This window comes from Colius striatus, chromosome 6, assembly GCF_028858725.1.
Source record: "Colius striatus isolate bColStr4 chromosome 6, bColStr4.1.hap1, whole genome shotgun sequence".
NCBI lineage: Eukaryota > Metazoa > Chordata > Aves > Coliiformes > Coliidae > Colius > Colius striatus.
Genome location: NC_084764.1, coordinates 4,111,204 through 4,137,066, shown reverse-complemented (window position 1 = coordinate 4,137,066; position 25,863 = coordinate 4,111,204). Strand labels below are relative to the sequence as shown.

The 25,863-nt window shown below is 37.9% G+C and overlaps 1 protein-coding gene across 10 annotated transcripts in view; it reads left to right on the top strand.

The window, feature by feature from the left end:
* PCNX1 (pecanex 1) overlaps window positions 1-25,863 on the top strand; it is an 89,882-nt gene that overhangs the window by 43,189 nt on the left and 20,830 nt on the right. For 6 of the 10 annotated variants that reach the window (XM_061998892.1, XM_061998888.1, XM_061998890.1 and 3 more), the window contains 17 exons: window positions 1,218-1,308; window positions 2,982-3,039; window positions 5,059-5,276; window positions 6,352-6,505; window positions 7,261-7,293; window positions 8,380-8,551; window positions 12,955-13,065; window positions 13,555-13,646; window positions 14,627-14,736; window positions 16,170-16,275; window positions 17,918-18,010; window positions 19,531-19,681; window positions 21,462-21,603; window positions 22,972-23,149; window positions 23,506-23,614; window positions 24,205-24,334; window positions 25,575-25,633. In XM_061998892.1, the coding sequence (XP_061854876.1) occupies window positions 1,218-1,308; window positions 2,982-3,039; window positions 5,059-5,276; window positions 6,352-6,505; window positions 7,261-7,293; window positions 8,380-8,551; window positions 12,955-13,065; window positions 13,555-13,646; window positions 14,627-14,736; window positions 16,170-16,275; window positions 17,918-18,010; window positions 19,531-19,681; window positions 21,462-21,603; window positions 22,972-23,149; window positions 23,506-23,614; window positions 24,205-24,334; window positions 25,575-25,633 (2,007 nt within the window). The remainder of the gene's footprint in view (window positions 1-1,217; window positions 1,309-2,981; window positions 3,040-5,058; window positions 5,277-6,351; window positions 6,506-7,260; window positions 7,294-8,379; window positions 8,552-12,954; window positions 13,066-13,554; window positions 13,647-14,626; window positions 14,737-16,169; window positions 16,276-17,917; window positions 18,011-19,530; window positions 19,682-21,461; window positions 21,604-22,971; window positions 23,150-23,505; window positions 23,615-24,204; window positions 24,335-25,574; window positions 25,634-25,863) is intronic. The other 4 variants (XM_061998891.1, XM_061998889.1, XM_061998896.1 and 1 more) reach the window with 2 other exon arrangements.

Below are 25,863 nucleotides of genomic sequence, written 5' to 3'. Positions count from 1 at the left end.
AAAGGGGAAGGATTGGAAGCTCTGATCTTGTTGGGTATTTCTGCTGGAACTGCTTATTATCATGTACCAACAAAAGTGTGAGCTGCAAGACATGCAGCTGAGGTGGATACAGGTGGATTCCTGCTTTAGATGCTCTGAAGTGGGATTTGGTTTTTTGTGTTGTATAAGCAGATCTTTAAATTGTTCGTGCCTTGCATCATGGATTAAGGAAGGTTTTGAGGTAGAAGAGATTGAGAAATTGGCAGAAGACTTCATATGAGATCACAGTTTCAAAATCAGCTTCCTTCATTCAGAGCTTTATTCAAATGTATTGAACCTGGCCTTTAAGGGAAATTGCAATGCTTATCTCTGATCAGGCTGTTGTGGGAGAAGGGCTCTGTGAAAGTATCATATTGTGAGTAAGGTAATTTATCCGCTGAGTTATAATCTCTAGCTTTTTTTTATGTTCATTAGATATTTAGGAGTAGCTTGATATTGTTAATTTAAAAAGCTTTTAATAGCACCTTTAGGAAATAATGGTTAATGGAGTTCCAGTAGCACCAAATTGAGAAGTTAATCTGCAGTCTTCTGTTCTTACACAAAAGCATTTGCTTCTGGCTTGTAGAGTCAGTGTGTCCCTGCTTGCCCTTTTTTCTGTGTTTTTCTTTTTGTTTTGTTGGGGTTTTGTAGATTTTATAGAGGTGTAACTTGTGAAGCAGCTCTGGCCACTTCTTTGGTTTTTGTGTTTCTTTTCAAATAGACATTTACTTCTCAAAATTATTCAGAACATTTGAGTCCTTTTCCTTAGCTAAATGCCCTGGTTCTAAAATGATGATAGCAAATGATTTGCTGATTATTCTAATGGATGTAGGAGGATGGGGAAGTCCTGGAGAAGCTGATCATTGCAGGTTATTTGCCTGGTTGTTCTCCAAGGGGCTGGGGGGAGGAAAGGTTTAGATTGTGTTTCTGTTATGTCATCTGGTGAATACAAAGTCTTTAACATTTAATTCAGTATTGCAATTTATTGTATTATATATATGTATGTCATGTAAAATGGTGTGAAAGAGGACTGAGTAGCTAATGTCTTGTCTGCATTGGTGACTCATTAATGTGTAATTGCATTTTATATTTTGATACTGATGGAAACTTGGATGTCTAATTAAAAAATAGAAACTAGTGCCAGTGAGATGAAAACACTATAAAGTTTTGACCTTCTTTTGCCCTTTTGTCTTTAACAGGTAAGTTCAGTTCTACGCTCTACGAGACAGGGGGCTGCGACATGTCACTTGTGAACTTTGAGCCAGCTGCAAGAAGAGCATCCAACATCTGGTGTGTGTGAAGGCCAGTCAAGAGTGATGATTCTTGTCTTACTGCAACCAGATCTTTTGATTTTCATTTTAAATGTATTTTTTAGTATGGACAACAAAAAAACCCACGTAAAACATTATCTGTGTTCTTTTACATTTGAAACTTTAGACTTTTTTTTCCTAGAAGATGACACTAAATACACAAATCATCTTCTCCAATAAATCTGAAAAAAATGAATGCTGCTATTATTTGAAGCAATAGATGTCCAAACTGAGAACTTGACCTTTTTGATTGGCTTGTGGAAAGTCTGAAAGGATTTAACTCACGGTTTTGGGAAAGTAGGTGGCTGTTGGCCATAATGGATATTAACTTATTTACAAATGAACTTCCAATTGTGAAGCAAATGTAAACTGATAAATTTGTTCTCAGGTTCGTAGATGGCATGAAATGATATATGGAAGTCTTTAGATGCCTGAGGTTAAGTTTTGACTTAGAGTTGAAAAACTGGAGAGTTCACGTGCTGTTGGAACGATAACTTTTCTTTCTTGGAAGGGACAGGAGGGAAGAAAGAAAAACAGTCCAAAAGCTCCTGTGTGCCCTCCCCACCCCCATCTACTTCACCACATAAAACTGCTCTGATGCTGTTGTGTCAAGCGAAATGCTACAAATTCCCACCAAGTGTAGGTGGAGCAGCTATTGGAATTGTGGAATAATGAATAGAAAAGCTCCCATCTCCAAGTCTTTTGTGTGAAAAGTGTGCAAGGGCCTTTTGTAGAGTAGAACTTTGACAAAAAGTTCTGTATTCCTTGCACAAAGCTGCCAATGCCTGCCTCTACTGCTTGCATGTTCTAGATGCAATGGCTTTGCTGTTGGCAAAGTGGTATGTGCTGATGAAAGGAGTAAACAGGCCACATCCAAATAATCAGTTTTCAGCTGTAGAGAACACTTCAGCTTCAGCAAAGTAAAATTGATGACAAAGAATGTTTTTATCTTAAAGCAAGGAAATGAAGGGAAGTTGCATAAATTTGGTACAAGTCTTACAGCCATGTAATGTACATGGAAAACAAACATCCAAAAGCTATCCAAAATTGGGGGGGGAAAAGCAATGGTTGGATATGGACTCTCGTACAGTAAGAGAAACTTCTCATCTCTAATGAATGGAAATTGCAAAGTAATTTTGCTCTTCTTACCAGAGGTTTAAGTTTATTTAAAGTTAACTTTTTCAAAAGTGGTTTAACTAAGTATACTTAAATGAAGTGTGTACTATTTTTGTCAGTTTGGGGAACTTGGTAAAAACAGTAGAGACAAAAATCCTGTATGTGAACACATAGCAGGCTCTGCACATCTTTCCAGCTTTGTGTTTGCACATCAACATCTGAAAGATTATTTATTTATTACAAAGTTTTTTATGCTATCATGATATTCTTGTTAGAAAAAGTAGGGACTAGGTGTGGAGAAAATGATATCAAGGGTAAGAGTGAAGAGTCTCCTGATTCAATAAAGCTACACAACTTAGCACAATACACAAGACTAAGTGGGTACTTGTATTTAAAACATGTGATCAAAGGGAAAACTCAAGTATTTTTAGATGAAATTTGCAAGGAGTGAAAACTAATTTGAGACACTAAAAAACTAGTGTCCTATTGAAAGAAAATGTAGTTTTATAATCTGAAGTCTTTCCCCTGTTCTTATAGTGACACGGACTCTCACGTATCGAGTTCTACCTCAGTTCGCTTTTATCCACATGATCTAGTAAGTTTTTCTTATTTCATTTTTAAAGCATGCAAAAAATCAGAAGACTTGCCGGTTTTATAGCACTGATTAATCATCCTATGTGGTAGTTATTTATTAAGAAGGATTTTTGCCTGGGTTTAAATGAAGAGAAAGTATTTATTGTTGCAGTATCTTCATATATACCTGCAAATTCATCTTTCTGCATAGAACTTCAAGTGGAAAAGGTTTATTCTGATGTAAAGCATAATGATTTTCTAAATGGTTTGGAAATTGGATGTTCTCAGGTGCCTTGTAAAGTTTCTAGAGATGACTGGACAGCTTGGGCAATTTTCCTTGTGGACATTACTAAGATTAGCAGGCAACACAAGAATAAATTCTGTGTTCTGACTAAAACTTCCCTGAAAGGAATTTAAAAACCTGTTCTTAAAAATCTGTACAGCAGATTCCAATTCATACACAGGGGATAAAAGGTGGAGGACTGGGGAAAAAATGTAGAGGCTTATGCTCTTTCTTACTGTAAATAGCTTCAGAGTTCCTTAGTTTTGTGATCTCAAACCTTTTGTTATCTAGTCCAGATATATCTGTGTTCTTCCTGAGGTGTGTTATTGCTGTGTCATGAAAACAGTGCAAATGGTCATGATTCTTAAGGTTGTTATTCTTAATCTGGGAAACCAACATAATGTCTATTGAACTACCTAATGACCTCAACAAGAGGGAAAATGAAGGATGGATTCAGCATTTGGCAGAGGAGCAAGAGACCTCCATTTGCCTGCTTGCACTGTTGATCAAGAGCATGCTCTTCAAACCGGGTGTCAGTTAGAGGAACTTTCTTTACTATTCATTATCCCCCTTGAAAATGCAGCCTTGAAAAGAAGAGGCTGCATTACCTGGAAATGTGCTGTTGATTTGCCAGCGTGTTCCCATTGAAGGGAATAATTCTGTTCAAGGCAAACTTTTATTGCTAAAAGCTTAGCTCGTATGCTTAAATGGAGATTTCCCCTGAAATGTATTAGTGGTGTGACAGATATGCTGGTGATGCTGCCTTTTAAGAAACTTAAGTTTTAAAAGAGTTGACAAAAAGCCCCTATTTTCTGATAAAGCTTATCTTTGTATCTTTTAAGTGCCTTTAGAAAGGGAGTCCTCCTGCTTGTTCTTTTTATTAATGTTTTCCTAGGAAGGAAAATCTGGCTGATTATAGTTATACTATTCTGATGCTTTAAGGAGTGATGGGAGTGTTTAAACTTACTCTTCACCTTAAAAGGTTGGGAAGATTTCTCATTCAATGACATTTTAACTATGATATTGTTTAAGAGTAAAGGGCAGTGCATTAAGTTGGTTCTTCACAAAGTGGGTTGGGTGACACATCTCTACTACAGGAACTTCTTAAGGAAAATACTTGGAAGGTTAAATATCCTTTATGGTTGTTAATAATGGTGTGTTTTCAAGAGAACTGGAGTTACAAGCTACTAAATAAGCAAGAAATATAATCAGTCATAAATAGCACTTGACTAGTTATGGCACTGAGTTTGTCTCCTGAGTATATTCTGAATATAGTGTCTTTGAATTTGACCACTGATGCACGCATATGTTGCTTTGTCATGCAAAACCAGCCATTCTGCATGGGTGTGCATGCAGAGAAGCTGGCTATGTTGTGGTTTATTTAAATTCAGAATTCTTGTAGTACCTATTGTTCCTGTTCAAATATCAGTTTACTTGTCTTCAAATTTGAAGTTTTTAGAGTAAATGGGATAATGTGCTTGGAAGACATGTTCATGCTTCATTTGAAATCAGGCATGTGCTAACATGCCAAACAGTTGTGTTGTGTGCAAACTGTTATTGCTGATGGTGCTGTTCATTTGCTCTGATAAGGACAGGAAAGTAAGTAGAAGCCTGAGAACTGACAGCATTTACCATGTAACTTCTCAAATGTGAAGCTAAATAATTCCAGTGTGTTGGGATCTTTTTCACAGTGTAGTTCTCAACAGAATGCAATGATATAATAAATACAAGCTTTTGTTAATACTGACTTTCTTTTAGCTTTCTCTTCCTCAGATCAGGTTGAACAGGCTGCTAACCATGGATACAGATCTGCTGGAGCAGCAAGATATTGACCTGAGCCCTGACCTTCAGGACCACATGCAACCTCAAGAGGAAGCAGCTCAAAAAGTCAAGCAGTACTATCGCTTTTGGATCCTGCCTAAGATTTGGATTAGCATCAATTTTGATAGGTTAACTCTTCTGGCTTTATTTGATAGGTGAGATCCTCATATGTTACTAGACATTAGAAAGTGAAGTTTAAAAAATGGTAACTAAACTGTAACACAGATGAAGCTGTCCTTAGAGATTTGTGCTTCTTTGCTGTACTCCTAAAGATGAAAGAGCACTACAAAATGCAGTATTTCTAAAACACTGAAGGCTGCTGTCCCTTTTCCTCTGGCAGTGCTAAAAAGGAAAAAACAACCCACCCTCACTTTGCCTGAGTGGGGTGAATTTGAATGGTCAAAGAGACAGATGTGTTGCTAACCTTTAAAGCTAGAAAATCACTTTCTCCAGAAAAAAACCTAATAGGAAGGGTTTGGAACCTGATATACACTTCTGTTGTTTCAGCACTAATACACTTTACATTATTTCAACACTCCTTCCAAAAGGTCATCTAACACTGTAACCTGTTGTTCCTGCTGCATTTACCTAGTAGAATAAATGAAGGTGACTCTGTGGCTACCAGCTTTTGGAATACAGACTATTTAATTGTGGGTAATGAACCTCCTGGAGAGAAACAGTGTTGTAGGGATTCTGCCTCAGCAGAAGTACTATTAATCCTACTCCTGAGCAGTACCAATGTCATATGGAACTTTCTTTATTCCCCTTGGCATATCTTAGCCAAGTGAAAGTATTTGTAGTTTCTTCTTTAACAAAATCATGAGTGATAGATGATACACAGATAAGGTACCATGTATGTGTTTTTCAGAGGCTTGTATTATCTTTAAGGGCCTTCAAAAGAGACTTGTTACAGACTTTGCTTCTGATGGAGCATTTGAGTTACTTCTGAAGTTATCTACTGAAGCTATCTTCTTGCTGTTCAAAGTCCAATTTTGTGAGATAACTGATTGCTTTTGACTATCATTGAAATTGCTGAAAGTCAGTTTGTTACTGTGGTCCATGCAAGTTCAAATCTATTCTTAGCTACTTCGCTACCAACAGCACAACTCTTGTTAACCCCTGCCCTCAACTGTTCTCTTGCAGCTTTTTCTAGTCATGGTTGGCTTTTTATTCTATCTTGTTTGTGGCATTTTGGTTTTGATTAGGTTTTTTTCTCTCCCTCTAATACAGGAATCGTGAGATCCTTGAAAACGTGTTAGCTGTCATCCTAGCCATTCTAGTTGCATTTTTGGGCTCTGTGCTTCTTATAGAGGGCTTTTTCAAGGATATTTGGGTCTTCCAGTTCTGCCTGGTAATAGCCAGTTGTCAGTACTCACTGTTGAAGGTATTTTAATTTTGATCTTTATTTTCTACACACAGTAGAAATAAGTTTGGGTGGGTGTTGCAGGTTAGTTAGAGCTTTAAGGGAAAAGCTGCGTGTTTATCACTTAGAAAGGACTAAGTTTTAGCTTCATGAAAAGTTCTGATAGACGGTCATACAAGGTCACTTCATTGAAAGGGTTCCGTGTATGTTTGTTAAACAGCCCTTTATTTGTTTTTCTCATGCACTTTTTGTTATCCTAAAGAGGAGCACATTCTTATTGCTTGCAAACAGCCTACAGACTAAACTTAGATGTATTACTGGTTTGGGTTTTTGGGTTGTTTGGGTGTGGATACACCTTAATACAGAACTGCTGAATATGAATGCATTGACATATGTTTAATCAGATTCTTAGTTTTTATTAGCCAATTGCTAATAGAATTTTTGTAACATTAATGGTTGTTTATTTCCTTACGATTGGATTATTGGGGTGGAAATTAGATTCAAAATTGAAGTGGATAACAGATCTGGTGTTGAGAGAAAGGTGAAAGATCGAAACTTGAGGATTGGGAGTTTTTTACCTTTGGCTATAGACACATTCTTTGAAGAGATTTTATGGTTTAACATTTTGGGCTATTTCAAGTCTCTGAAGTGGCTTTACAATTGTAAAATTAATTGCAGATGTTATAAAAAAGAACCTTGATCAAGAAAGTAGGGTATGGGAGGTAAATGCACTTATCTATACATTGGTTAACCTCCTCTTTTTGTTTCGGTTTCAGAGCGTTCAGCCAGATTCTTCTTCCCCCAGACATGTAAGTCACGGGCATGTGCCACTGTACAAGCCTTGCAGATGCAGAACTTCCACAGAGAATTGATCTTTTTGGTTTAATCTTCTTGGCATTCTCTTACGCACCTTCCTTCAAGGGTACAAGAGGCTGATGTTGTCTTATTATCTGCGAAGACAAGTGATACTATTTTTCCCTGTCCTGTACACTTTGTTTTCATTTGGCAAATAGTGTCCTCCCTGTTTGAAGCCTAGTTTTTGCTGTAGAGCCATGTCATGATGAGTTTTCTTGATGAATCTTCAATATTCAAGCAATTATACCAAGGGAGTATTCTTCTGCTGTAATTTGCTGTGCCAGTATGAACTGACACAGCTTTGATGTTCTATTCTGGTCCTGTAGATCGTTCGGTTGTCCTAGTGCACACACAGTCTTATTAAGCTGAGTATGCAATGCTCTAGTGAGCATTAACTTTTCAGCATGGGAATGTTAATCTTCTAGTGTTGCACAATATATTTATATTCTATTGTGCATCTGCTGGAGTGCCAAAATAGAATATTTTTATTGAGTCCTAAGTAAGATACAAAGAAGCATTACTGTTCTGTAGCAAGAAATTCATATTATTTTAGGTAACAAACTTTATGTTTTAATGAACACACAAATACAAGTTGGTATCTTTTTCCAGCATCTCAGTAATAAACCTTAATTGCTTTTTCTTCAAAATCAATATAGTCTCTCCTGCTTATTAGAACTAGTTGGAGTTTCTATGACATATAGATTGCATGAAATATACTTTTACCCTTATCCTCCACTAAGTTTTAATGTATCTTAATGTAGTTCAATGTAATTGTTGTGCCTTTGTTACATCAAAGCCACCCAAAAATAAAGACCCCTGCAAGGCAATGCATTGAGGATTTTATCAACAAAACTTCAATGAAGATAAAGGATTTATTGTTGCAATGTCTTCATATACACATGCAAATTCATCTTTGATACGCTGAGGTGACAGTGCATTAATTGATGATCTCCAATGAATTTTGGTTGTGATATTCAGTGTAACAGTTACTTTTCTGCAAAAAACATTGATTTGTGTTTTGTTTTGGTTTTTCCTTACAGGGTCATAATCGTATCATAGCCTATAGTAGGCCTGTATATTTCTGTTTGTGTTGTGGTCTTATTTGGCTGTTGGATTATGGCAGCAGAAACATATCTACAACAAGATTCAGGTTGTATGGAATGGCTTTCACCAACCCACTGCTGCTGCTGTCAGCCAGGGACTTAGTTATAGGTGAGTGGATTTTTAATGGATTTGATTTTTTTGTTTTACCATCAATAGAGATCTCTTGTTTCCTGTTTCTGTATCTTGTTATCATAGAATGGCAGGGGTTGGAAGGGACCTTTAGAGATCATCTAGTCCAACCCCCCTGAAGAAGTAGGTTCACCTAGATCAGGTTGCATGGTAACATGTCCAGGCAGATCTTGAAGACCTCCAAGGAAGGAGACTCCACAACCCCTCTGGGCAGCCTGGGCCAGGGCTCCCTCACCCTCACAGTGAAATAGTTTTTTCTTAAATATAAGTGGAAGTTTTTGTGTTCCAGCTTCATCCCATCACCCCTTGTCCTGTTGCTGGCTACTATAGAAAAAAAGGGATGTCCCACCATTTAGATATTTGTAAATGTTAATAAGATCTCCCCTCAGTCTCCTCTTTTCTAGACTAAACAGCCCCAGATCCCACAGCCTTTCCTCATAAGGGACATCCTCCAGTCCCCTGATCATCTTGGTGTCCCTGCTCTGACCTCTCTCCAGCAGTTCTCTGTCCCTCTTGAGCTGAGGATCCCAGAACTGGACACAGGACTCCAGATGAGGCCTCACCGGGGCAGAGCAGAGGGGGAGCAGAACCTCCCTCCACCTGCTGCCCCACACTCTTGGTGCATCCCAGGATGCCTTTGGCTTCTTGCCCACGAGGGCATGTTGCTGGCTCATGGTTAGCTTATTATCAATCAGGACTCCCAGGTTTCTCTCTGCAGACCTGCTCTTTAGCAGTTAAACCCCCAGCCTGTGCTGATGCAGGGAGTTGTTCCTTCCCAGATGCATGATGCTACTGCATCATCACATTGTGAAGTGCAGTTCATTTAGTTGCCTTTGGAAAGAGTAGTTTTAGCTTTTAAGCTTATTAGAACATTTCACCCTTCTTTAGCTTTGCTGTAACCAACTACAGAGATGTCAGTTAAGAAAACTGAAAAGCTATTTTTTTTTCCATCTAGTATATTTAATCTTCATCCCTGAACCTTCTGTTCCTTCTTTTTGATTTGGACTTTTTCCTACTATAGAGGATTGTGGCAAATGAGCAGGAGTTCTCTTAAATCAGGTTATTTATGTTTAACCATCAACTAGAAGAGTATAGACACACTTTTAAAAACAATAAATCTTATTTAATGTGTCTCTTCTCAGAACAGACCTGTCAGAAACACCCAAAAAAGATTTTGGGTTGGTTGAGGTACTTTCATTGTGTTCTGAGCAGCACAGTGCATTCACAATACTGTTGGCATTTAACACGTCACCCCCTCAACCCAACAAACAAAACAACCCCAAACCCAACAAACCTTTCCCAGGTTTACTCATAAAATTTGTTGGAAGTATTAGCTACTACTTAATCTCAGGCAGAGCCTGTTACTCTAATGATAAGAACTATTGATTCAGACATGTTGGGAATTAGTTTTTATTACTTGCTTGTGGGAACATTGGGAAATTCATCCCTCATATTGTTTCCTCTAACTTTCTGCTAGTAAATCTGTGTTTAAATGTCCAGAGGGAAAGGTCTAAGCTGCTTCTTTATGAACAGAGTATTGTCTAAGCATTCCAAAAGTGCATTTCTACAGATTATATGTGTCTGTTCATGCAGTGGCACACTTCATACTGTGTCTGTGATGGAAAAAGAAGTGAAGACAGCAGATAGGTTTTGACTCATTCAAGATCTAAAGGTGGCTTCATTTCCCCTTGTTTATAATACTCTGTTATTTTCAGAAGTCTTCTCTTTCCTGTCATGTTGAGTCATTGTCATAATGTATACCCATATCCTCATAAGACGTTACATAAATGTCGATGTGTCTGGTGTGTTGTACTGCTGAACTGACCTACTTCTAAAAGATACTTGAGTCTTTTCCAGTTGTAAAAGGTTGCTCAAACATCATCACCAGGCTGTGACTATTTTGAGATGAGTTGTTAAAACTTCTTAGTTTGAGTTCTGAATGGGTTTTGATCCTTATGTTTTACTGGTCATTTTGGGTCTCTTGCACCAACTTGTGTGCTTCGTATTTCTCAGCTGTTCTACCAGTAAAAAAAAAAATCAGATTGCCACAACAGCTCTCACTCAGCAAAAAACCAAACCAAAATAAAACACTACACACACCCCCACACCACCACCACTTCCCACAGGCTCTTGTCTTTGAAACAACTCTTAATGTTGCTGAAGCACTGTCTCAAATCTGGCTGCTAGCAAACATACTTTGTTGGCACAAAGTAAAAATCTCAGCTGCCTTTTTTCCCATTTACAGGCCCAATTACTAAAACAACACAGGTGCAGGGCAAGGCAAACCTTTGTGTTTAAATAACTTAATAGCAGTGACCTTGACAACAGACAAGTGAGGGCTGGTATAAATATTTTATACCTTGATCAATTGATCTAAATGTGCTCCACACTTAGAACAGTTATTTTCTGTTTTCACATAGGTGGTCCCCATTAGAGAGCAATTCTGTTATGGAATTTAAAAGCCATCAGAAATATTGGCATTTTGCTGGACTACTATATTTACAAAATAGATCTGGAAAGGCATGATTTATAAATTTCAATGGTCCCAAGGTAGTTCAACCTATAGGCCTTCATGAAACAAGTTTTTAACCTGTCGGTGAGAGAACACGTTGCTTGCCTCGTATGCAGGTTTCTTTGAGATAAAGGCTTGACTTGAGACTTCTAAAAAAGACTTTCTTCAGGTCCTGTGTAACTGCTCCTTGGTCATATATTTCCTAATTTGTACCAGGAAAAAGATGGAGACCTTAGTGTTTTTCCTAAGCTAGGGACCTGCATGTTTTTAACCAACACTTAATTTCACTTTACCAAGGAGTAGGAAAAAATAATCAAATTCTCAGTACCTACTTCACTGTAGCTATTTCTAATGCAATATCATAGAACCAGAGAGTGGTAGGGTTGGAAGGGACCTTTAGAGATCATCCAGTGCAACCCCCCTGCAGAAGCAGCTCCACCTAGATCAGGTTGCATAGGAACATGGCCAGGCAGGTCTTTCTTTAGTATCTAATCATTCTATGGATGTAAAGTTAGATATATAAAATTGAGACTTGTGATTCTTTACAGGATACTTTTCAGATGGTTTTCTTTGGGTCACTGAAGCTACAAGTTGAGAAGGTTATAGGAAAAGCTTCTTAAACTGCCAGGTTTTGTCTGCTAGGGTGATTTTTGTGATTTGATCCTTCTGTCCCTCAGAACATAGAACTTCTGCTGCTGCTTGTGAATTGCATCTGAACTACTGTTGGGTTGTGTGAAAGAAGGCCAATATGTGACCTGATCTAGGTGACCCTGCTTCTTCAGGGGGATTGGACTAGATGATCTCTAAAAGTCCCTTCAAACCCTTACCATTCTGTGATTCTATGATAATTATTTCTGTACCTCTTATTCCTTAAGATGGAAAGTAAATGATATGTACGTGTTGGGATGTACCATTCTCTGCCTTAAAATGAAGTGGTATATGTTTATCTTTGCCCTACCGTTTGCAGATGTTTTAATGGTTCACACAGTTACCCTTTTTCATTTTAATAAAAATCTTTTAGGATGAAAATTTTCCAAAGTGGTGTGGGAAAATGAGTGGAATTGTGAGATGTCGTTAGTGGCAAAAAACCCAGAGCTGAAATGCTTGCCCTCTCTTAAGTCAGTGTGGCTGGTTAACTCCAGACAGGCAGTTAGACTTGGATAAGCCTCATTTATTATAAGTGAAAACTTACAGATGTTCTGTAAACATTCTTGGCTGATCTTTGCTAAATAAAAATGAGAAGCCTGATTGGCCTTTGTCCATTTCTACAGCGATTTAGAGCAGAAGTACAAGAAATCTTCTGACTACTGGTCTATGAGAACTTTCTTTTCAGTCAGTTCTGAGTCATAGTATCACAGAATCATTACAGTTGGAAAAGACCTTTTTAAGGTGATCAAGGCAAACCACTCACCTTAGGCTGCCAAGCCCATCACTAAACCATATCCCTCAGTACTTTATCTGTCTTTTGAGTATTGCCATTCACTACAGCTCTCTGGGCCTGGCCATCCAGCCAGTTTTTCTCCCATCTGAGAGTAGGTCCCGCCAAGCCATGGGCAGACAGTTTCTCCAGGAGGATGCTGTAGGGGACTGTGTCATAGGCCCTACTGAAGTCCAGGAAAATACATCCACAGCCTTTTCCTCATCCACTAAGCAAGTCACCTTGGCATAGAAGGAGATCAGATTGGTCAGACAGGACCTGCCCTTCAGGTCACTGAAGTAGAGATTCAAATAATGGATGTTTTCCATAGAAATGATAGTAGAAATACTCGGTGATGTTTAGTCGTGTTTGATACCCTAAAACTTAAGAGTACATTACCATGGTCTATTTTTTATATTCACCACTTTTCTCCCTATTTTTTTTCCTCTGTAGTGTTTACACTATGTTTCCCTATAGTATTCTTCCTTGGTCTCCTGCCTCAGGTGAATACATTTGTGATGTATCTCTGTGAACAGCTGGATATTCATGTCTTCGGTGGCAATGGTGAGTGGTTGTTATGCCAGTAGCACAAGCATTAGATTAGGAGCAGCCATCAGATTAGTAGGCTAGTAAAATAATTTAGTGATGGCACTGTTTGTATTCCTACCCTCTAAACATAAAATACAAAGTGTATTTCTAAAAAGGCTAAAGGTCTTCTCATTGGTTTACTGAGAAATAGAATTACTGTCCTAGTAAGTCTGTCAAAAAGTGTAGTTTCTTCCTCAGCTGGCTTGTGTTGTAGTTGTTCACCATTCCCACAGTAATGCTGTTGAGCAAATGAGGAAGTAAATAAAGCCACATAAATTGCTTTAAAAAAACCTCCTCATCACTTGCAGGACAAAGTGTATGTAGTTGCTGTAGGTTGGCTCTTTTCCATCAGAGGGGTATGTAACTTAGGAGGCTGATATCCATCTTAAACAATCTGAAGTATTTTGTATTCTAACCTAATTATGTAACACTGTTTCATTTTTCTTTCTTTTCTATGATATTCAGCTACCACAAGCCTGCTTGCAGCACTTTACAGTTTTATCTGTAGTATTGTGGCAGTAGCCTTGTTGTATGGACTGTGCTATGGTGCCCTGAAGGTGAGCAAAGCTGTAGATGCAGCACACATTGATGTTTTGGGGTTTGTTCCCTGCTTCCTTGTATCTAGAGACTTAAATATGTAGAAATATCATTAGAAACATTAATCTGATTTGGTAGAGGTTTATACTTGCTCAGCTGTGATGTCAATAAAGGAGGTGCAGTGCAGGAACAAAGCAGATGCTTTGTTTTTAGAAGGCAGGTGATTAGTGCCTGTTCTAACAGGCTGGTTTTTTGTCCAAAAACATGTGGCACTTGCTGTCAATTCCATTCTACATTGGTTCTCAAGAAAAAAAGTCATCTAAGTGATTCCAAACCCAACAGCTTTTCCTTGCTTGAAATGCTCTTCTGCTTGAAAACACTGTGGTGTTAATTCTGTTTGTTTGGTTTCAGGTGCATGTCAATAATTAAACGCTGTCAGTTCACAATTAATTGTAGCATGTGTGCTTTCCAGCTCAAGAGCTGAGTGGCTTTTTTCCATTCTCTCATGGAGAGGAAAAAGCTGCTACAGGAAGTGCTCCCATGATGCTGTCACCTGTGAAACATCATTAGCTTTCTGTGAATTTGCACATTTGTCCCAGCCTTTTGTAGACAGCTATTGAAGATAAACAAACTTGAGCAAAGAGTCACTGTCTCGTCTTTGCAAATCCAGTGCAGATGATGAAAACAAAAAGCAACTGCTTTAATCTGAAAATTAGTGACTAAATGCAACTCCAAGAACCTGCAGTCTCAAGGAATAGAGCAAATTCTTCCTAAGTGTTAAGAAAAGTGATGACTGTTTAGTGATTAAAATGGTGTAGGCTTAAGTTTTTGATCTATAGTTAGACATAGGGAAATATTGAGCAGTATCTTTTGTACTAAAAGTCCTGTTTCATTTCTGTGGGATGGTAGTTAATTCTTCTCTTACTATGATATACATAATGCTTGTGTGGCAGATGTTATGTACTTTGTCTCTTTATTAACACTTTATTTGTATTTCCAGGATTCTTGGGATGGGCAGCACATTCCAGTTCTTTTCTCTATATTTTGTGGTTTGTTAGTGGCAATATCGTATCATCTCAGCAGACAAAGTAGTGACCCTTCTGTACTTTTGTAAGTAACTCAGTTTGTGTGCTTCATAAGGAAGAAGCAAGTTGCAAGGGAATGTTATAGATTGTTAGCCTGGAGTACTGTTGAAACTGGTAGTCACTAGCATTATCAATAATAGTATGATACTGATTGAGTAGTGAGAGACAAATTCTCAAGTTTTAGACCTGGCTTTAATGCCAACCCATGTTCATGACGTCTGGCAAATCACTAAAATGCCAAAATCTGATTTAACTGCCTGCTGATGTTCTGTCTAGCCCAGAAAAATGTGTATTAATGTTGCTGTTCTGAGTTGGAGTATTGATCTGATGGTGAGAGTGTTTCTGATCCAGTTAATAATTATGTGTGTAAAACAAAAATAGTTCCAGTAGGAGAAACACCTCCCACAGAATAGCCAATAGAAGTTCAGTCCACATTCCTGGGTTAGGCAGAGCTTGAACTTGGTAGCCATAATGTTGGATGAATTTGATAAGCAGTAGTCTGGGATAGATAGTGAGAGGCCTCTTCTGTGAACAGAGAGATTAATAATTTGTGAGTGTTCATATAGGAGGAAAAATCTTATCTTTGAATTGACAACTAAATCTTGTTCTGTTACTCTTGGTTCAGATGACTTTACTCACTTGTTATGAGGTCTTTGTCCCTTGTTCTCTCCAACAGCCTGAGTGCTTATGTTTGACCTGCAGGTTCACCTATTTAGCCAGATGTGGCACAGTTAAGCATTGCAATATATAATTGCCTTTGAAGGTCTAAGGTTCATTCTGTATTTGAGCTTCCTGTCCATAAAATGAAATAATACCTATTTCTGTACCTTGTATGATATTGCCAGAAAAAAACATGTTAAGGGATTACAAGACATTTAGATGCAATGGGCTTCTGAAAGCTTGCATCTAAGTGTTTTGGCTTTAGTACCAGCATGATCTGCTAAGAATTTAGTAGTTTGGTCAGCATGGTTAATTAATGAATTAATCAGGCTAGTGTAGATTTTTCTTTTTATGTTTCTATTGAAGTTTGAATTAAATCAAGGAGTGTTTGGTTTTTAACTGGTGCTCACAAATAGACCACTTCTTAACTTTGCAGCAGGTTACATTTCTGTTCAGTTATTTATGAGCTAAAGTTTTGTTTCATGACTACTAAGAACCCCACTTAAAATTCAGTATTTACTCAGTTGGTATTTATTGTCCTGTTGGTACTAGAGAAACTGCTGCTTGAACAACATCTGGCTACTTTATTGGTGGTCACTATGTGCAAGCAGAGAAATAATCCTGTGAATTTGAGATCTCATCTCTCTGAGTTTGTTCAGCTATGTGAAAGGGCTAATATGCCAGGATTGGTTTTTTTTCTTCTGATCAGCTTGTAGTAGAACTTTATGCTTTGTTCTTCTAAAACCACGTGGAACAGTATGTGCTTTTCAGCATTTTCTTTTTCTGTCTTCCTTTAAGCTCTTTAGTGCAATCAAAATTTTTTCCCAATTCTGAAGACAAAAACCCTGAGGATCCTCTGTCTGAAGTAAAAGATCCTTTACCTGAAAAGCTTAGGAATTCAGTGGTGAGTGGGCTTTTAAATTGTTTATTATTATTCAGTCTAAGCATTTACTTAGCTCACAACACTTATTGATTACCATGGTGTTAATTAGAATGGATATCAGTGTTTCCTTTAAACCTGCAGTTGAACCAGTGTGCTGCACTAAGAGTATAAGACTTGCATTGCTAAGTTACTGAAAGGGAGGCATGTGAGAGAAGTGGAAATCCCTAGTGTGAATTCAGTGAAGTGTCATTGAGGGTTTTCTTCTAGGTCATGTCAACCACAAATGATACTTGCTTTGGCACAGAAGTTAGCAGGTAGGAGTTAATGGTGGCCAAACTCTATTAACTTGATATTTCTAGTAACTGTTAGCAAGACTAAAAACTGTTAGCAACTGTTCTTGCTGTTCCAGAAGCAAAAAACATACATGGAAAGTGTTGTGGGGTTTTTTGGTATGTTTGTTTTTTTAAAGAGATGTAGCTTGTTCCATTGACTGTAGCACATACTTAGGGTTTTAGTACAAATTCACTCTAAATATTGATGAAAGTAGTAATATTTAAACATTCTTTTTCACAGAGTGGAGCAGTAAGTAAAAGACTTAAGCTTAATATGTTTCACTTCTGCAAAAGAAGGCTGAACATTGGTTCAACCTTCTGTAGGCCTTGACTTTAGGGGAATAACTGTATAGACAGATGTCTCCTGGGACAGCAGGCACATGTGTGACAAGTTGTGGTATGTGGAAACTGCAGGTAAACGTTTAGAGCACAGAAACTGCAATTCTTTTAACGTTTAACAGGAGAGAATGACCATAGGAGCTGCAAGCTCCTCTTCAGCTTTCAAACTGTGGCGTTAGTTGCCACAGAGCAGGAGAGATGAGGGTTGTGATAGATTCTTTCAGGGCTTTTTAAATCAGAACTTCCAGCTTGCTTTGTTTTAAATCAGTGTCCCAAGAATTTAAGACCCTGTGGCAGTAATTGCTGTGTATCATTATATGGCCAATTCTGGTGTAGTTAATCCTTTAATGGTTTTGCTGGGCTGAAAATACTAACAGTGTCTGTATGGAGTGGAAGCAGGCCTAAATTTGGAGACTCCCAAGTTGTGGCCCTAAGTACATATTGCCCCCTTGTGACTGAGCCCGGCATTACTCATCTTGTTAGTTTTGTCCTCATTAGCAACATGTTTGATGGGTGATGGGAAATTCAAACTCATTCTTCAGGGTCATTCCAAAGCTATCCTTTAGCCTTCTGCAAGGGAGAGGGAAAGAGATTAGAGAGCCTTGCTCTTCCACCTGGTCCTTCAATCTGTCTAGGCAGCCATCTTCTAGAGCTCTTTATTGCTCCATAGTCTAAGCAATTCTTAAATCATAAATAGGAAATTTGCTTAGCCCTTCTGGTTCTTTGCCCCCTCACAGTCCAGAACTGGGTATGTCAGCTTCCCTTGCTGCACTTTGCTTGTGCATCTTTCCAGTTAACTCATCTGAACTAATGCTCTTAGCTGTAAGGTTCATCCTGTGCAGTTTCTGATCACTTCAGTGGAAGCAACTAACACTGACAGAATTTGAAAGTCTTTTTAATCAGTTTCACTGTTACTGCTGATGGACATTAAGAATCTGAAGAGGACAACTAAAGCTGTTATTTTCTAAGACGATTACGTTTTGACTCCGCAGAGTGAACGATTGCAGTCTGACCTGATTGTGTGTATCGTCATTGGTGTGCTCTATTTTGCAATTCACGTCAGTACAGTATTTACAGTTTTACAGGTAAGGTATTCCATCATGTTTGCCATTTTATCTTCTATATACAAATACTGTAATGTGATATAACACTTAACTTTGGTAGTGCAGTGAGTCTCCTGGCTAGTTTTAGATGGTCTTTAAATATATAGCGTGACAAACATAAGGCTGAAGATTCACATTCCAGTATGCTCAAAAACTCTTGTTTCATTTTCCCTGCACTTTCCTAGTTGTTTCTGATATTTTAATTTCAGAATCTGGCACAAAATGGCTTCTTTTATTTCATCTATTTCAGTTAAATAGTGTCAGGATGATTCTAGAGTAAGGAAAACCAAAACTTAATCATAATTTGAAAGGTTTGATTCTTGAAGATTAAGGGAATGAACTTTAACTCAGCAATTGCATGCTAGTGTGGCTGTTGGTGGACTATAGTATAGGGGAGCACTCCTTTACTGGAATGGTTATTTACAGCACTTCAAAGAGCCTTTGAGTTTCAAAGGTTTTTTACTTGTTTGTCTAATATTACTGCTTTGGATACTTGTGTATATACCACTCTTACGTGATGATGATGACATGGGACCAGATCCTCTGCTTGTATTTAAATAAAAGCATTTGCCTAAAGAGTTACAGTTACTTATTTTGGTGTTCCTGTGATGGAACCATTGGTTAGCTTATCAACAGCCTCATGTCAGGCAAGTGATTGCTTGCATGTATTTTAGAAGGATTTTACCTTCCTGCTGCTGCCTGCAATTAAAGTAAGAAAATAACTTTACAAAGCATATATGTTTAGGTAGCTTCAAGTTTTCAGGTGAAAACTATTTCCTACTTGCTGAGGAAATAGCTTTTCTATTGTATGGCTTGACTGCAGCACTCCAAACGTTGCTTTCTCCCATGTTTGAGAGAGTTGGCTGTATGCCCTTCACTAGTTGTATAGTTAGGCTTAGGCTTCACAGAATTTCTGAATCAAGACCTTATAACAAGGGAATGCAATCCTAATTTTGCTATGACATCTCTAGCATTGTAGAGAAAATTCTAATGTATAGGAAGCATTAGCGTGTAATACACTTTTCATACCATGTTAATATAGTAGTACTTCATGACTTCTGTGGAAGACTTCAGTCTTCATGGGAGGTTTCTTATTCACCTTCTTAAAAGAATGGAAAGTTAATGATTTAGTTTTCCTTCTGCTTTACACCTCTTTATCTTGCAGATGAATGTGTAAATTGGGTTCAGCCTTCAGAGGATAGTAGCTTTGTCATATATACAGTGAAATGCAGATGAGTCAGAATCAATGGCCTGTGAAGGAAGATTAGTGTACTACTTTAAAATATATCTCAACTTAGTGAATATGTTAGAAATAGGTGGTTTGTTCTCTCACAGGATTTTCTTGTTTGATGTTAAACGTTGGTAGTACAGCATCTCATGAAGAAATACTTTCCCAATTTACCATTACAGGAGCACCTGCCTAGAAGCTGGAAGAGATATTACTCCTGTATCGTTTTGTTTATAAACCACAAACCTTAATTTCTCCACTTCTTTCTTTTTAGCCCATTTTAAGTTATGTTCTCTATGCATTGGTGGGTACGGTAGGCTTTGTGACCCATTATGTTCTGCCTCAACTCCGAAAGCAACTTCCTTGGCATTGCTTTTCTCACCCGCTGCTGAAAACCAAGGAATACTATCAGTTTGAAGTCCGAAGTAAGTATATCCTCATGACAGCTTCTTCATCTAGCTGTAGCTGCTGACCAGTTTGTTTTATATATCCCTTAACAGATGGTATTATTGCATGTGCTGACATCATCTCAGAGCAGTCTTCAAAACCTTAAGTTGCAAAGTTAGTGCTAATGATTGCCTTATTTTTTTAGTAAGATAGAGTGTGTTTCACTAGGTTACTTTTTCAAGATAGTAACTCTTGTAGTGTTTTAAAGGATTGGGTATATTTTATGCTGTCTGAGACTTGATCTTGGCATGGATTTGATTATTAAAGCAAGTGGACCTGCATGAGCACAGGAGGTGGATTAGATGATCTTTAGAGGTCCCTTCCAACCCTTACCTTTCTGTGATTCTACAGTTCTATGTTGACTTGTTTTAACAGAAAGTAGTGTAAGCAACCTGCTAGTGCAAAGACACACTTTAGGAACCAGACTTGATAGCTGATATGCACAGACACACACTTGCACTTTGTGCTAGGGTCTGTTTTCGTGAAGTCTTTCCCTGGAGGCTGCAGAAAATACGGAGGTAGTTACACTACTGAGAAGTTCTCCAGTACGTAGCAGGAGATTGTGGGATTTCTACTCTTAGAACTTGTTAACAGCAAACTTAAGAGATTTCTATTAAAAATGACTTAGAAGTAACAAAAGATGTTTTGCTTTTTCTCTTCAGCTAGTTTTTAAGGTAAGACAGGAAGGAAAAGAAAGTAAATATTCTGCTGGTTTCAGGAGCAGAGAATTATCAGAACTGGTTAAAACTTCCAACTCTGTAGCAACTGTGCAGTTTAGTTCACTGATGGCTAATTTCGGAGCTTTTTCCAGTGATTAGGTATTAAGATGGATAAATATGAATACCAATTGTAATGTGATGCCAAACTCCAGTTGAAGGAGGAAATGAAAAGTGCAACTGTATGTCTGTGAAACTAAAGAGTCTACAGTTGGTGCCCTTCTGCTGGTGCCCAGCTGCAGTATTTCCATCTGTAGGGGTGTTTTCAGGAGAATACATGTGTTCATGCTGTGTCAATGAATAATTGTCCTTAGTGCTTCTGTTGTAGAAAAGGAACTCCAGATTTTGCTGGGGCTTATCTAAGCATGTGCAGTCATTCAGAGCAATGAAGAAGAGTTGGCCTCTTTGAAGTATATCTTTAACCCTTTATGTAGGCAGCAATGTTAAACATACTTTTTGACTTAAGCTTTTCCAGCCTATATTAACAATCCCTTGTAAAAGGAATTTTCTTGTTATCTTTGTGTGTCTTAATTTGGAACATAACAATCCTGTTACATATCTTGTAACTGATGGAGAAGTTTAAAAGAAGTTCTGAAGTCCCAGACATTTGTGTTGGCAGGTTGTGTGTACTCTTCTCTATTGTAGAGTTGTAAACCAGAAATCCTTTCGTTCAAATATAGTTGAAAAACATCCTTTTGCATGAAATAAAATGCATCCTGTCAAACAGCTTCATCAGTATCAATGTTGAAGTTGCTGAAGGGAGAGTAATCTAGATTTCCTGCCATGTACAGTAGGCAAGTAGCTTGTAAACTGTTATGTTGTGATACACTTTGTATAGATGTGTGCAAAACCTCGACTGGGGCTACAGACAGTTGCTTAGAAGGAACTTCTCTTGAGTTAGGTTATGTAAAACTATGCAAGTCCAGTATGAGAATGCAGTTAGTGTTTGACTCCACTAATTACTTGGATCAAGAATCTTTATTCCTTGAGCTGAGTTTGATTTGGCAGTGCCATCTGATTCCTTTCTATTCTGTCTTCCTAGATGCCGCACATGTGATGTGGTTTGAGAAACTTCACATTTGGCTCCTTTTTGTAGAGAAGAATGTTATCTATCCACTGATAGTCCTCAATGAGCTTAGCAGCAGCGCTAAGAACATTGCTAGTCCAAAGAAACTGGATACTGAGTAAGTAGAAAAGGCTATCAAGTAATCCGAGTATGTCTACTATAGTGGGAAATTAAACAGTGACTTCTGGCCTCAATGGGAAGACAATTACTGCTGTTGCCTTAAAGGCAAGGGATAAATACAGTTTCTTTATTTGAAAGCTCTTACAGAACCAAATAGCCTTGCTGACTTAAACTGAATGGAGGATTACAGTGTTAAACTAGGAATCTACACAATGATAAATCATTCAGTTCATAGTATAGACTCTAAAGATTGCAGGTTGCAGAATGATGTGGTAGTATGATACCAGAATTTCCTTCTTGATCTTCTTGATTATCCTGGTATTTGGTCAGATGTAAAGTCCAGATCTGTATAACATCCTCTAAGTGTACCAGTTTGCAGCCCTTTCTGCTCTCATCCCTATGTGTAATCTGAATCCACGTGGCAGTACACGCTGCCTCTTAAATTGAGCCTTAGTTATAATCCCTCGAGCTGTGTATCTGACCATCTCAGCAAAGGAGAGTTTGGTAACAGACTTCACATTTTTTTGCCTACAGGAACAGTGACCAGGGGATTTTTTTGAAGTTCTATTGATTTACAACAGTTTGGTAGAGAAAATAAACCTTAAACCAAAATAGACTATGTATTTGGGGGGTGGGGTGTTGGATTTTATGGGATGTTTGTTGTGTTTTGGTTTGGTATTTTTTTGATTTAATAATCCCTGAATCCAGTAATTTCTTACTTTGGGTTCATTACACTTGTCACTGGAAGACCAGAGGAGAGATGTTACTATTATATTACTTTTAACATTATTTTATAGCCCTTTGATCTGTCAATTACTGTCTCTGACAAAGAGCATTGTTGTAAGTTTATAGTTAAGTTGCATTTCTCCATTATAAGATAGTGATGTTTCATGTAGGAAATGATGATAATGCAGTGTTCATTAGCATCCTCTTGCTGATGAACCTAGAGCACTTCTAGAGCATTTTTGCACCTCAGCATTCGTAACCTCAGTTAAAAGCCAGGTTTCAGTTCAGGGTACAAGGATATTTCACCTCTGATTTTTCTTTAAATAACTTGTTTTAGTGAGACTTGTAAAACTATAATGCTATTCCTTGAACATTGATTGGCTTGAGACTACTGATAGAGACACTTGGAGAATAACTTGTAGAGGGAAAAAAAAGGTTAAATAAATCTGAGGTTGTGGGTTGTTTTGTTTAAAAGAAACTGAAAAAGGACAAATGAAACACACTTCCCCCTCCCAAAGCAAACTCAAGTCTAGACCTTGAGTTTGGAGATTTGGCATTGCTTGATACAACAATTTAGATGGTCTTTGAACTCCTTTTAGACAGCAAATAAGTAACTGGTTTGTGTGAATTTCTTATGCAGGTTGGGTGCTTTAATGATCACGATAGCTGGCTTGAAGTTACTGCGTTCATCATTCAGTAGCCCAACGTGCCAGTATGTCACTGTTATTTTCACAGTGCTCTTCTTTACTTTTGATTACAAAAGTTTTACTGAGACCATGCTGCTAGATCTCTTCTTCATGTCCATACTCTTCAGCAAGGTAACTTTATTTCTTGGTATTTCAGGTTATTCAAAAAGGAAAGCAGATAGTTCTAACTGGGTAGTTTTCCAGATCATGTTGGTACTGTAATCAATGTGCTGTAAGACAGATAAGACTTTACCTTCTCAAAGCACTTATGTTTCCTTGAGAAAGCCTAGTAACTTTCCAAACAGTTAGTGGAACAATGAGGTGCACATTTTGACACTTGCTTCATTATTAGGTCCTTTTTTAAGCCTCAAGGTTTCTGGTAGAGCAGTAGGAACTCTAGGGTGGCCAGTAAATTCCTCAGGATACTTGTGTACTACATCGAGTCTCAATCAAATCACTAAATTCTTCTTCTCTTTTTTTTTCTGTAGCTTTGGGAACTCTTTTATAAATTGAGATTTGTATATACCTACATTGCTCCCTGGCAGATCACCTGGGGATCTGCCTTCCATGCTTTTGCCCAGCCCTTTGCTGTGCCACGTATCCTTTGAAAGTGCAGATGCTTCCCTGAAGTTGTGTGTTATAACTTCTTCATGTTGCATTATTATGTATTATGTATTATGGGGTAAATCTACTGAACAAACAGGTTTGTCTAGTGAGTATTGATGGAAAACTGCATGCTTTCTGCCTTCCTACAGTGCTATGAATTAGAGTAACAGAGTAGGGAATAAACTTCTGACATGAAAGAAAGCTAGAGTGGGCTTTACTGACTTCTGAAAACAACACAGGGTTTCTTCTGACAGTCAAGAGTCATTAACTATGGTTTTAGTTCTTGAGCTTTGCATTTCAAGCTTCTGTAGCCTAGTTTCAATGAAGCATTGAGTTAGTATTCTCTGTAGGATTTTAAGAGAGTGATCACCGTGTTTAGTGCCACACCTATTTCTGTTACAAAAAGCCTGAAATACTCCCCTAATTGCTGGAGGTACTGTAAGGATGCTTTGCTGCATAAAAGTTCTTAGAGAGCTTGTTTTGCTCTTCCTTGATGTTGCTATTTCAGTATTTTTACAGAAGCTTGGGAAAAAAACAAAAGTAGTTGTTGCTTTGCTTTCCTTAATTCTGTTACCCTGCAGATTCTGCAATGTTGTTTGTCCAAGCAGCTGTGTCAGCTTTCTTCTCTACTCCACTGAATCCTTTTCTGGGAAGTGCAATATTCATCACTTCATATGCCAGACCTGTCAAATTCTGGGAAAGAGACTACAAGTAGGTGAAATAAGACCTTTAAGTGTTGAGTCCTTTGTTTTTAATAATGTAACTATGGCTAAATGTGTTGGTTTGGGGTTTTTTTGTTGTCTGTTGGGGTCTTTTTCATCCCTCCTAAAGCTGCTATTTCTTTTTCCTGGAGAAATCTAGTTTATAGCACTGACAGTTTTCTGAATTAGTATTGCAACTGTTTTTATTTATACCAGTAACATTTGCTTTACCTTCTTGAGTAATTTCTGCTTACAATATGCCATCCTGGTACCTTTTTTAAATGTTAAAAATTGTACTATTGTGAAGTGCAATTTTAAGCATAAAATGACTTTATGTACAAAAAAGTTTCAGGGGGGCAATTCCCAACTGTATTTGGCTTGTGTTCACTTCACAGTTAAAACTGGCTCAATCTAAAACTCTTTAAAGCTCAGTAGTAAATGTTTGTTCATGTCACATTGTACCTCCTTGTGTTCTATTTCTCTGAAGTCCAGTTTTACAGGACTACCTAGAGTAGGTCACACAGGAACTCATCCAGGTGGGTTTGAATGTCTCCAGAGAAGGAGACTCCACAGCCCATCTGGGCAGCCCCTGCCAGTGCTCCCTCACCTCAAAAGGGAAGAAATTCTTCCTTGTGTTTCTTTGGAACCTCTTGGGATTCTGAGATCTCTGGAGTGTCAGTGTGAAGTGATAGGTAAACAGCATAGGGCAACATGAGGAGGTAATTCTGGCACTTCAGGAGAATTAATTTTTCATTTCACTGCTTTATTGCTTTTTCCCCCCATTCTAACACTAGAACAGTTTAAATACAATGTTCCAAATCTGATATTAAAAAGTTGAGGCTGCAACTTCAGCCAATTAAATAACAACTCCCTGAAAATTGCCCTCTCAGCAAAGTCTACTGGGATGTTAGCTGTGCTGATTTTAATTGTTTTTAAGTTTCTCTCATCTAAAGCTTTATGATAGCTAAGAAAAGCTATGTGCTTCTATCTAAAGCTAAAGATTATTCTATGGCTTCCTGCTGTGGACAGACTATTAGGTATTGGATCCATAATGCTCTTGTAGGCAGAAAATCCTCTAAGATATGCCAAGACCAGCAAATCTGCGTGTAAAATGATTTAAAAGCAACTTCTTGAAACTGTTTTAGTGGGAAGACTTTGAAAGAATTTTTCTTCTGTTAATAGTTTCTTCCATGAGATTTTATTATAGTCATAGATTTAGTTTTAAATGTGCTTGACATTCTCATTTGCAGCACGAAGCGTGTGGATCACTCAAACACAAGACTGGCTTCACAGCTTGATCGAAATCCAGGTAGCTGTCCTAGTCTTGATTTCAGTGGTGCATTTTGAGTGTTCAGTTGGTAGATTAATTCATTTTTTCTGATAGAGTTTGTTTTCTCAAATATAAATGGATTTTATAGGATTCATGATCAGTTTGTTCTCTTTATCTTCTCCAGCACTGCACAATCCTCTGTTCTCTCTGCTGTTATTTTCGACTCTGTCATGTCTCTCTGGAAACACTCTTTAGATTCTCCTATAAGT